A 13,541-nucleotide genomic window follows, 5' to 3' on the forward strand; every position below is an offset into this window, starting at 1 on the left:
TTTCTTATTCTTGGGGGTAGATATTTAGCTTACCTTGGAAATGTTCTTCCAAAGATTGGTTGATATTGGAAGAATTAGATAAAAATTATGGTAAATACTTTCATAAATGGTATTGTCATAATGGATATATTGTGTTTGACACAAATATACCTTCAACTACAAGAAATGGCCATTTTGCATGACCTCTACGCTACATAATTTGACCAAAATGTAACCGTTTAGGCATGTGATATCGACATAGCATTCTAACAACGAAATATCATATGTTTATATAAATTATTTTGCTTTTTGGCCAATTGAGAGATAATTATTTCTATTAGCCTTTTAACGAGCGTTCAATCATGAATGCGTGTGCAAGAGGATATGAAAACCTTGATCAGATGCCTATCACGGTTACACGAAAAATACATGTTTATTGGTAAGCTAAGACATAATGTGTTACCTCATGCAAATGTTGACTAACATGTCAATGAAGATATGTACACACAAGTGCCACGTCAACCGATGTTGAAGACACATTGGTGAAGATGAGGGGTATGTTGTATCAGGTTTCAAGGGTTAGAGGTTGTAAGGACACTTTCCAAAGTCCATAATGATGGTTTAGTACTCTTCATCACTTACTAATGTGAATCACTAACCTTTTCAACCATTGCAACCTATGCTCTCTAGGAATGACTTAGAAGTTTTGAGAAAACATAACCATCTAGTTTGATTCGTTCCCAGCCATGCAATGACCATCTTAGGGTAATTTTTTTCCAACTGATATCAAAAATTTGCCTGAGTAAAGCTAAAATAGTTATGCTCGAGATAACAAAGAAAAAACAAATGCAAATGGAGAATCAAAGTCGAAAAGTGATATCCTTGCTTCCAAGTGAAGTGATTTTCTTGGTGTGTCGTTTTCTTCGATCCTGCCGTTCCTAGCTGGAGGCGAAAATCTCAGTGTGTCTCGAGGGTACACCCGTGAAGCTAGAAAGAATGGACAAGCCCGTGATCATTTAGCAAGGTTGCAAGAAAGGGGTGGACACCCTTGTAGAGAGTATTATCAACGGATCCTTGGTGTCTGGCTTGGTGGAGGAGACAAAGGGCCTCCTTCATGGGATGCAACGACAACAACTTTATGTACGTGCGGAGGTTAGTTAATGGCTCTGCACATTTCATGGCTCATATAAGAGTTCCCAACGTACAATTGTTTGGTTAGGTTCTGATGAGTTTTTGTAAGATAGTATGTGAAAATGACTGTAATCCTATTCATTATTCATTTTGTGGGAAAAACTTTCAACATGTTCATCTGTTGTCATGACAGTACATAGAATATTAGAAGTAACAAAAAATACATGTTGGACAAATATTGTTGTAGTAAACATTCGGGAGATTGTCGTGCTAAGATCCCACGGGACCAGCGCATTAGAACAACAACCGTCGACAAAGAGAAGTGAAAATTGAAGGAATCCAACCCGTAGACACACGAACGAAGGCCAGAACTAAACAGATCCGCCGGAGACAAACACCGGCCGAATCCTACGAGATCCTTCAGAGTCACACCTCAACACACCCTCCAACGATGCTAGATACACCACCGGGGCGGGGGCCAGGCGAAGAGAACTTTATTTCATTTTTAGGGAGCCGCCATCGTCGCCTCGCCTTGGACAGAACACAAACTCTAACCAAACTAAAAAGAAAACGGAGTAGTTGCCCTCTCGCTAGTAAAGACCGGGATACACTGCACCTCCATAACTCTAAGGCCACCGAGTTAGTTTACCCGCAAAAAAGTCAAGCGGGATAAAAATAAATTTGTCGGTCCAAATTTCGGCACATATTTAAGTTTAATTTTGAACTTTCAGCGCTTGCAGGCTTTTAATTTTTTGAAACTCGATTTTGCAGGGGTTATGGAACTCATTTACGCAGGGTTTTGTAAATTGGCAGCGCGAGCGAAAAGCGGAGCAGTAACAATCGGTTGCTACATGGGGATGGGAGTGTTTGCACAGCTGTACCTCACTTACCATGTGGCCCAGGTGTTTCGCCCCAGCCGCAGCCGCAGCACACAACGCACTCATCAACCAGAAGCAGCCACTCGAGTCGGCTCGATCCCCAATCCCCTCTCCTCTTTTTCTCTTCCCCACGCCGCCTCTCCCCCTCCGCATCCGGCGCGGCGACCGGCAGAGGAGCCGGAGGAGGCGGCGGTTGCTCGGCCCCCTGCCCGCGGAGACGTAGACGACAACGGCGCCGAGGACGACGGTGACAGTGAGTCAGTGACAAGGCGGTGAGGCGTGGTGCGGGCCGACGATGGCATCGACCCCGCCGCCGCGAGATCTCACGCGCCTCGACCCCGCCGCCCCGCCCACGCGAGATCTCGCCGGTCTCGCCCTCGCCGCCGAAAGATCTCGCCGGCCCCGCCCTCGCCACGGCTCTCACGCGGCCACGCCGTCAGGTTAGCACCCGTGATCCACTTCCTTTCCGTGCTTCTAGAGTCCTCCTATTTGCCCCGTCCTGCTATTTCCTAGCACTTAATACTGGTAACTTGAATCACGTACTTTCCTCAAGTCCTTCAAATTCGATCACTTGGCATATTTGCCGTGCAAACTTTACACACTGTAATTGGAGAATTTTGTGGTGTCTGGCAGGCCAGTCGCCTGACCGGCGCAGTTCATCGTCATCCGCCTGTAAAGATTTCCTCCGCAAGTTTGTGGACAGCGAGCTTCTCACTGCAAGCCTAGAGGATTGGTTTTCTGGGGACAGCGAGGACTGCGGTTTCCGGAAGCCGGCTTTCGATGTTCCTTTTGACCTTGCGGAGCTGCAGAATTTTGACTATGCTTTGGAAGGTGTTACTTTTCAGCAGCTAGTGCGGATGCCCAACGCTCTTCATGCATCCACATCGGATGTTTTTGAAGCTACCGCGCATCTTGCCCTGGAGGATTTTCTGCACGCTGGCATCAAGGGGCTGTGGGAAGCTTTCTGGGGTCCTGAGGAAGCTATGCCTTTCTCTGTTGCTTGCATACACAGCACGAGCTCCAGATTTTACCCTGCCGAGAAGGCTATTGGCAGCGGAAAACTCGATGGTGTCTGTGCGACAGCTGTGCTGCTCAAGAATTCAAAGCATTCACAAGGGAGGTGGGATCATATTGTTGTGTTGGCTTTGTTGAGACCTGATATTGGAATGGTTTCTGCGCAGAGTGACCAGCATCTGTCCCCTGCTGTCCTGGGGGAGGCGCTATTCTTTGCACTTCGTGTATTGCTTTCTCGGAGCCTCAGCAGGTCCTCCACTGTCCTTCGAAATTCAGATTCTGTTTATGTGCTCCTCGTAGATTCACAGTTTGGAGGGGTGGTCAATGTCCAAGGCGATCTGAACAAGCTAAATTTTGATTTGAACAATGTTTATGAGTGTGCTGCTGAATGGATAAAAAAGGATGCCAAAATTACAGTTTCTTCCGTTGACCGGGTATGGAATAAACTTGGGAATGCTAACTGGGGAGACATTGGGACCCTTCAAGTTCTCCTTGCAGTTTACCACTCAATGGTCCAATTCTGCGGAGCACCAAAGTATTCTCTCGATGAACTGGCCACGGAGCATAGTTCCCGGTTACAGAGTCGAAGATCGGAGAGACACTTGGTCGACAGACAATCCAATGGAAACGGTCTGTTTCGGTTCCAGCAGCGAAGTCATTCTCCTGAAATTGTTGAAGTGCAGGAGGAAGGCACTGTAGATGTAAAACCAGATGAAATCTTGAAGCTTGAGATTGGGTCCATTGTCTTCATGGAAGATTCTAACTGCCAGAAGGGTTTTCAAATCAATGATATTCGAACAGAAAGTGAGCCTCCTATTTATGGTGCTGTTCCTGTGGAAGAGCCTACCAAATCCTATTTGCTGTATGTAGGTTCCAGTCCTTCTCATCTGGAGCCAGCATGGGAGGATATGAATTCCTGGTACCAAGTTCAAAGACAGACGAAAGTACTGACCTTGATGAAGCAAAGGGACATTTCTAGCAGATACATACCACAGATGGTAGCTTCTGGACGTGTAGGCCATCCAGGCCTGTGCAACAAGCCGAACTCCAGTGGGAGTTGTGGTCATCCACTGTGCAGCACTCCAATCCTTGTCACCTCACCAGTTGGGGAGACCATTTCAAATCTGATACGGAATGGATTGTTTGGTGTTGAGGAGGCTCTGAGATGTTGCCATGACTGTTTATCTGCTCTTGCTGCTGCATCATCTGCGGGAATCCGTCATGGTGATATCCGGCCAGAAAATGTGATCCGTGTCAGCAATGGTTCAAGGCAACCACATTTTGTACTTATTGGATGGGGTCATGCTATCCTAGAAGATAGGGATCGACCTTTGATGAATCTATTCTTTTCATCTACTTTTGCTCTTCAGGAAGGGAAGCTATGTGCCGCATCTGATGCTGAAAGTTTAATATACCTTTTATATTTCTCGTGTGGTGGAGTCTGCCCAGAGCTTGACTCGGTTGAAGGTGCACTTCAATGGAGAGAGGCATCATGGTCAAGGAGAGTTATACAACAGAAGCTGGGTGATGTTGCAGCAGTTTTGAAAGCATTTGCAGATTATGTTGACAGCCTTTGTGGGACCCCGTACCCAATGGACTATGAAATATGGTTACGAAGGTTCCGAAGAACAATAAATGAAGATCATGGGAAGGAGGTTGACACATCAAGTTAGTACTGCAGCACATGCTCTTACAAAATTGCAACATGGAAGATGAAAGAACAGTGTTTCATACCTTGTATTGTTGTTGTAGATAATTTATCTGTAGAGTTGTAGGTCTTGTGAAAGGTCCATATAGCTCATAGTACCCTTGTCGGCCTTGATCCATTTCACCTGACGGGTACTTGAAAACGTCTAATCTGGCGACCTGCTGCCGATCTCAACTTGGATTTCTGACTGTATTACCCTCCCAAGAATGCAGTAGAGATCCTCGAGGATATCTGCAACAGGATGTGTTCTGGAAATGCTCTTCTCCAAGGTGGTGAGCTGCGCTTTGGCTGATCTCCTCGGTCATCTTGATCAGTGCCTTGAAATGTTGAAACTTATAAGTGGTAGGCAAATGTGGATCTCAAAGTGTGTGGTATAGTCGGCAAATTTTTGCTCACTTTTCTTTTTGAAATTGCACCAGAATGGATTTGTGAATTGTGATTAGAGGTGGTGAGGCATAGTTAGCAGCATTTTGTTCTGACTAAATTATTCTTTTGGTGAGAGGGTGCAGTGGTCAGGTGCACCTAAGTTCTTGTAAATGCTGGTCATGGTTCAGCTGTTCAAATTCCTGTCCTGCAATTGCTGGGTGTTGATTTGTGCGTTAACTCTGACTTGGCCCGTGCGTGGAGAAATATTCTTGTGATGTTTTGGTTTGAATTGTCTCTTTGCACTATGATGATGTTTCTGTTTTTGCTACTACGTTTTGGTGTTTCTTTTCTTTTACTTCTGTTGCTATAAAAGTCTCTCTTTCACCGTAGGATGAGGCGTGAATGCCGTATTTTCTCAATGGAGGAACATGAATGTTGTTGTGCTATAATCTTGATGAAAATAAGGCTGTTCGTGGTTTCATCATTACAAAAAATGTTTGTAAATTTAAGCGCTAATGATATCTGAAACGTTTGCCTGGTTGTAACGCTGACCGGATCATGTTCTCCAGTCCAAGTTTGTACTAGCTGTACATCAATGTACAGTAGTTTGTTCTTCCCCGAAACACGTGTTAAACTGGTGCCAAGGGAACTTGTTGTCCATGTTTGCTAAAACTTTTTTTTTCTTTCCCTTTTGGGAATTTGTTAAAGCTTGTTCTTGGTCTAACGTTTGTGCTGAGCTTCAGAAGTCTTAGAGCAACTCCAACGAGCCGACCCAAACGGACGGTGCATCTGTCCGTTTTTTGTTCGTTTGGGTCGGCCGCCCGTCCGGCGTCCGCCCAGTTTTGCATTTGGGTCGGCATTGTGCCCAACGCGTCGACCCATTTCATGTCCGAATCCAACTTTTAAATAAAAAAGGCCCGCGGCCGATCATGTCAGCGGCTATGTCTCATGCCGACACCATGCAGCGTCGGCATACATGCCGACTTCAGAAAATATCATCACAGTTCATGCTGGCGCACTCGTCAACCGGCCGGCACACATGCCAGCACACACAAAAAAGGTGGGACTGAGTTCGACCACGCCATCGCGGCTCCCACGATCATGCCGACACACCTGTCAGCATACAAAAAAGATGGCCCTCGCCGCCATAGATCATTCGTTATCGAACTTGAGCATGTCGGCCTGCATCTTCTCGAACCACGACCTCTTCCTTGGCGACACGGTGTTGAGATCCACCTTCATGATCTCCAGCCCGGTCATCATGCTCGCGAGAGCCACTTCTTTCGCCTTGGTCTTGGCGTTGGCGGCCTCGATCTCTAGCATCTTGATTTGCTTCTCCGACTCGAGCTCGAACATCTTGGCTTGCTTCTCGGCGTCAAGATCAAGCCTCCTCCTTTGGATCTCTATGAAAGCATCCATTTGCTCCGCCTTGAAACGCAGGCGCTCCTCCTCCCTTGAGTCCTTCTTGTTCATCATGCCTTTCACGCTTGCGATCAAGGTGTTGGTGGCCGCATCTCGCTTGTCCTCCTCCTTGGAGTTGGTCTTCCCCCGCGGCCGTGCCGGCTCGCCCTCCCCAACATCCTCCACGGCTTTATTCCCTCCACGTGCCTTGAGTGCGGCATATTGCGCCTTGAACTTCTCCTCGTCCTTGATGACCCGATAACAATGGGAGAGGTTGAAGCACTTGCCATTGTGTTGAACCTTGAATGCCTCCAAAGCTTGAAATGCCTACAAAATGTTTCCATGCAAGCATATGGGCAAGTGATATGCAAATGAACACGTAAAGGATGATCTTGATGACAGAAAAGAGGGCGGCTTGCTTGCTATCATACCATGTCTTGCATGCCGATGCCGCTCACGGGGCAGGCCTTGACGCTCTCAAGGGTGGCGCAAAACTTGTTGCACTCTTGTTGGATCACCCTCCACCGCTTGGAAATGGAGACCCACCCGCGCGTGCTCACAAATTGGTAAGGTGGAAACTTCTTGCGCTCATGAAACTCTCGGTGCACACGAGTCCAAAAGGTTGAATGCTTTTGCTCGGCGCCCGTCTTTGGGTCTTGTCAAATGTCTCGCCAACACTCGCAAAGAAGTTTGTCCTCGGTAGCTGTGTACGCCTTCGTGCGCTTGCTCTTGCGCTTCGGCTTAGGACCGGCGGCTTGGTTGGCGAGCTCGTCCTCGAACAAAGGCTCCACCTCGATGCCGCACTCGTCCTCTTCCTCTAGCCCATAGTCGTCCGGGAACTCGTGGTCGAGGGGGAAGCCGTCTAGGTCGATGCCCACCTGATCATGCATGAAGGCCGTCTGATCGGGATCATAGCCAGCGGTCGTCCTGGCTTTGTGTCTCGTCGGGATCGTAGCCAGCGCCCGACGCAACACCCTCGAAGATGAGGTTTTGCATGTAGTCCTCGTCGACGGTGGACGACATTTCTTCAAACAGGTTACGGGCGTCCAGGAGCCCGCCGGCCGGCGTCTGCCAAGCGCGTTTCCTCGTGCCGCCGGATGACGAGCCACCGACCGCGGGGTGGCGTTGAGGTCGATGGGCGCGGGCGCGGGCATGGAAGGCGCGACCACGCTCACGTCGGGCGAGCACTCCCCGGAGAGGCCGGAGGCCTGCGGGTAGATGTGGAAGCCGGGGATCGGGTTGCAAGCCGACGCGCGCGGTGAGTCGGGCAGCACCATCCGAGGAAACGCCGACGAGCCGGTGCTGGCCGTGGCGATGGCGGCTTGGACGAGGCTGTGCTAGCTAGGGTTTATCCCCAGCATGTAGAGCGCCTCCCTCATTGCCGCCGCGAAGCGGGCGTTGGTGAACTCCTGCTGCGTGGCGGCGACGGCGGCGGCCTCATCCCTCGCGTCCGCGGCATGCCTCCGGCCCTTCCTCTTGGCCGACTCCCTTGCCTGTTGTTCGGGCGTCAGCGCCTTCTTTGGCTTGGTCGCGGCGGCGGTCTTGCACGGGGCACGAGGCTTGCCTTTGCCGGAGGGGGCGCGGCGCCGGACAAGGCGAGGGAGGCGAGGCCGGCGGCGGCGTCGAGGTCGAGGTCGATGGCGTCCTCCATGGCTGGTTGGGGGGTGGGAGCACGCGCGGTCAGGAGTGTTTTTGGGGAAAATGGGGGGAAATGGTGGTGGCTGCCACCGACCGCCGGGCCCAGGGAGAGGAGTCGGCACGCGCGCGCGTCCGTCTCTTGTCGGCGCCGACGCAAATCCGGCTCAAAATTGAGCCGGGAATGGGTCGCCCGCGGACGAAAAACGGACGCGCGCCCGTTTGGGTCGGTGCATTGGGCTGCCACTTTTGTCCGCGCCGACCCAAACGGACGCGGGCGGGCGAAATGGGTCGCCCCATTGGAGTTGCTCTTATGATACTGTCTAGTTAAAAGGAGAATTATATTGTTTTCTCGCAAAAAGAGGAGAATTATATTATCCAAAGAGTTGTGTCATGGCAACAGCAGCCCCTTGTCCCTAACTCTTGCTGTCACAGTCTCTTCCACGTCGCTGCCTCTCCCCCCTTCTCTTTGTCTTTCCTGCCTGGTGGTTCATCGGTGGCTAGGGCAGTGGGAATCTTTCCCTTTCCTTTTTCTTAGTTGTTGTTTCTCCTAGGTTTTTGTTTTCGCGGTAGCATCTATGAGTGGTGGCGGCGATGATACATTGGAATAATGTCTCTCCAGTCTCTCCTACCTCAACGACGTCCGATCGGTCGTTGGCGAATGAATGACCTGTAAGGGTAGGCGTTGCCAAATTTTTCGGCTCTCTTCAAATCTTGGCAGCTGAGCGGATCTTGGTACATCGATTATGACCTCTTTTGTGACATGATCCGATTTCTCCAACCTTCTGGACTGACGACGAATGATTGCAATTTTGTGTTGCTTGGAGTGATGCCCCAACCGATATTTCTCTAGCAGTTATTGGATCTCGTTTCTAGAGACGAGTGATACGGTCTTCAAAGTAGGGTATGAGATGGGTGTATGCATGTGTCTCTTTCCCTCCTTGCTGGTACAATTGAAGGAAGGAGACGATCAATATGGTTTTTTTAATGTAATTTTACTTTTTCTAGTCATTTTGTGTTTTGTTGTCTTTTCATTGTATGTTTTCCGGAGAATCGAGCAGAGGCCAACTGGTACACATTACCCGAAGGGGATGTCGCCAACCTAAGTTCAAATCTCACCTCAGGAGTTCCTGGTTTTTTCATTGTATGTTTTCCAGGATAAACTTCAGTTATAAGATGTCCTTTGGGTATTTTTAACGACTTTTGGGTGCTTTTTAAGAAAGAATTATGTTTGAAAAATATTGCATAAAAACTAACTAAAATGTCTATTTCTTAAAATAAGACCCCCTCCACAATTATAAGATGCTAATTTTTAATGAATTATATGCATATAAACATGTTTTAGTGTATTTGTTCATTTATTTGAGTCTGTATGTTGTATGTATTTATGAACGGTGGGAGTATATCCTTATGTGTGTACTGATACGTCATCATCGTATCTACTTTTCCAAACACTTTTGACCTTGTTTTGAACTCTAACTTGCATAATTTGAATGGAACTAACCCGGACTGACACTGTTTTCAGCAGAATTGCCATGGTGTTATTTTTGTGTAGAAATAAAAGTTCAGGTGCGGTTGAAACTACTACTGTTACTTTTGCCACCATTACCGTTACTTCCATATTACTTTGCTACTAAATACTTTACTTCATATATTAAGTCTTTCGGGTGCGGTTGAATTGACAATTCAACTGTTAATACTTGAGAATATTCTGTGGCTCCCCTTGTGTCGAATCAATAAATTTGGGTTGAATACTCTACCCTCGAAAACTGTTGCGATCCCCTATACTTGTGGGTTATCAAGACTATTTTCTGGCGCCATTGCCGGGGAGCATAGCTCTATTCTTTGAGGCACTTGTGATTTATATCTGTTGATCACTATGAGGAACTTGAAAGATGAAAGAACCAAGATTTTTCCCTCAACTACGAGGTGAGGTATGGAACTGCCATCTAGCTCTGCACTTGATTCACCTTCTGTTTTGAGTAAACTTGCGACACCTACTCCTGCTATTTATTCTGATATCTCGCATATTATTGATGATGCCACTTCTGCTATGCATGATGCTTATGATGAAACTACTTTTATACTTGATAATACTGTGTCGTTAGGTGAATTTCTCGATGAACAATTTGCTAGGGTTAGAGAGAATGAAATTATTGAAACTGATAATATTGATGAAAGTGATGATGAAGATTCTCCCCCTAGATATGAATTGCCTGATGTACCTGAGGGTTATGTTATGGATGAAGAAACTGCTAGAGATCTTTTAGCTTGCAAGGATAGATATGATCTTAAGAAACTGTTAGCTAAGCTGAAAGAAAAATCTTTGAATGCTAGAATGAAATATGACCCTGCTTTTGCTACTTCAACTATCTGTATTTCTGATAAGGATTATGATTTCTCTGTCGATCCTGAGATAATTACTTTGGTTGAATTTGATCCTTTTTATGGCTATGAATCTGAAACTGTTGTGGCACATCTTACTAAATTGAATGATATAGCCACCCTATTCACTAATGAGGAAAAAATTTGTTACTACTATATCCTGAAGTTATTTTTGTTCTCATTAAAGGGTGATGCTAAAACATGGTTTAATTCTCTTGATCCTAGTTGTGTGCGTAGTCCCCAGGATATGATTTATTACTTCTCTCCTAAATAATTCCCGGCTCATAAGAAACAAGCCGCCTTAAGGGAAATATATAATTTTGTGCAAATTAAAGAAGAGAGTCTCCCACAAGCTTGGGGGAGGCTTCTCCGATTACTTAATGCTTTGCCTGATCATCCTCTCAAGAAAAATGAAATACTTGATATCTTTTATAATGGACTAACCGACGCTTCGAGAGACCACCTGGATAGTTGTGCTGGTTGTGTTTTCAGGAAAAGAACTATTGATCGAGCTGAATTGCTATTGAATAATATGTTGAGTAATGATAATGATTGGACACTTCCTGAGCCAACTCCTAAGCCAACTCCGAAGAAAAGGGGTATTCTATTTCTCAGTCCTGAAGATATGCAAGAGGCAAAGAAATCTATGAAAGAAAAGGGTATTAAAGCTGAAGATGTTAAGAATTTACCACCTATTGAAGAAATACATGGTCTTGATAACCCGACACAGGTAGTAAAGGTAAATTCTCTCTATAGATTTGATAAGGTGAAATCCCATCTACTAAGTTTGCTAGCCAATGCTTGGATGAGTTTGATAATTTTATTGTTAAACAAGAAAACTTCAATGCTTATGTTGGTACAATTGAAACGTAATGCTTATATGATTGAACACTTGAGTGATTATATGTTTAGAGTTAAAGGTGAACTTAAACTTATTAGTAAACATGCTTCTATGGTTACCACTCAAGTAGAACAAGTGCTTAAAGCACAAGATGATTTGCTCAATGAATTAAATAATAAGAAAAATGATAATGCTGTTAGAGTTGTTCCGTGACTAGAGGGGGTAAAAATGATAATGCTGTTAGAGTTGAGCAAGATTCTCAGAGAAGTAATGTTGATGCACCTAGTCCTTCTAAAAAGAAGAAAAAGAAAAATTATAGGACTTTGCATGCTTCTAGTGAACCTGTTGTTGACACACCTGAGAATCCCAATGATATTTCTATTTCTGATGCTGGAACACAATCTAGTAATGGACATGAACCTAGTGATAATGTTAATGATGATGTTGATGTTGATGCTCAACCTAGCAATAACAATGATGTAGAGACTGAGGCTGCCGTTGATCTTGATAACCCACAATCAAAGAATCAGTGTTATGATAAGAGAGACTTCGTTGCTAGGAAGCACGGTAAAGAAAGAGAACCATGGGTTCAGAAACCCATGCCTTTTCCTCCTAAACCATCCAAGAAAAAGGATGATGAGGATTTTGAGCGCTTTGCTGAAATGATTAGACCTATCTTTTTGCGTATGCGTTTGACTGATATGCTTAAAATGAATCCTTATGCTAAGTATATGAAAGATATTGTTACAAATAAAAGAAAGATACAGGAAGCTGAAATTTCCACCATGCTTGCCAATTATACTTTTAAAGGTGGAATACCTAAGAAACTAGGAGATCTAGGAGTACCAACTATACCATGCTCCATTAAAAGAAACTATGTTAAAATTGCTTTATGTGATCTTGGAGCCGGTGTTAGTGTTATGCCTCTCTCTTTATATCGTAGACTTGATTTGAATAAGTTGACACCTACTGAAATATCTTTGCAAATGGCTGATAAATCAACTGCTATACCTGTCGGTATTTGTGAGGATGTGCCTGTTGTGGTTGCAAACGTTACTATTTTAATGGACTTTGTTATTCTTAACATTCCCAAGGATGATAGTATGCCTATTATTCTTGTTAGACCCTTTTTGAATACTACATGGGCTGTTATTGATTGCGACAAAGGCAATGTCACTTTTCATGTTAATGGTAATGAGCATGTGGTGCACTTTCCGAGAAAACATCCTCAAGTCAACAGTATCAACTCTATTGGAAAAATTTCAACGATCACCATTGGAGGTTTTGAATTCCATCTTGATAACTCATAAGTATAGGGGATCACAACAGTTTTCGAGGGTAGAGTATTCAACCCAAATTTATTGATTCGACACAAGGGGAGCCAAAGAATATTCTCAAGTATTAGCAGCTGAGTTGTCAATTCAACCACACCTGGAAACTTAATATCTGCAGCAAGGTATTTAGTAGCAGAGTAATATGATAGTAGTGGTAACGATGGCAAAAGTAACGGTAGCAAAAGTAATATTTTTGGTATTTTATAGTAATTGTAACAGTAGCAACGGAAAAGTAAATAAGCGAAGAACAATATATGGAAAGCTCGTAGGCATTGGATCGGTGATACAAAATTATGGCGGATGCGATCGATCATGTAACAGTCATAACATAGGGTGACACAGAACTAGCTCCAGTTTATCAATGTAATGTATGCATGTATTCCGAATATAGTCATACGTGCTTATGGAAAAGAACTTGCATGACATCTTTTGTCCTACCCTCCCGTGGCAGCGGGGTCCTATTGAAAACTAAGGGATATTAAGGCCTCCTTTTAATAGAGTACCGGACCAAAGCATTAACACATAGTGAATACATGAACTTCTCAAACTACAGTCATCACCGGGAGTGGTCCCGATTATTGTCACTTTGGGGTTGCCGGATCATAACACATAGTAGGTGACTATAGACTTGCAATATAGGATCAAGAACTCACATATATTCATGAAAACATAATAGGTTCAGATCTAAAATCATGGCACTCGGGCCCTAGTGACAAGCATTAAGCATAGCAAAGTCATAGCAACATCAATCTCAGAACATAGTGGATACTAGGGATCAAACCCTAACAAAACTAACTCGATTACATGATAAATCTCATCCAACCCATCACCGTCCAGCAAGCCTACGATGGAATTACTCACGCATGGCG

The 13,541-nt window shown here is 45.3% G+C and overlaps 1 protein-coding gene across 1 annotated transcript; it reads left to right on the plus strand.

The window, feature by feature from the left end:
• Positions 1-2,012: 2,012 nt before the first annotated feature.
• Positions 2,013-5,365, plus strand: LOC125508660. Its single transcript, XM_048673423.1, has 2 exons — positions 2,013-2,428; positions 2,622-5,365. The coding sequence occupies exons 1-2, from the start codon at positions 2,284-2,286 to the stop codon at positions 4,673-4,675; spliced, it is 2,199 nt and encodes a 732-aa protein (XP_048529380.1). The 5' UTR covers positions 2,013-2,283; the 3' UTR covers positions 4,676-5,365.
• Positions 5,366-13,541: the final 8,176 nt, after the last annotated feature.

This window comes from Triticum urartu, chromosome 5 (assembly GCF_003073215.2).
Source record: "Triticum urartu cultivar G1812 chromosome 5, Tu2.1, whole genome shotgun sequence".
Lineage (NCBI taxonomy): Eukaryota > Viridiplantae > Streptophyta > Magnoliopsida > Poales > Poaceae > Triticum > Triticum urartu.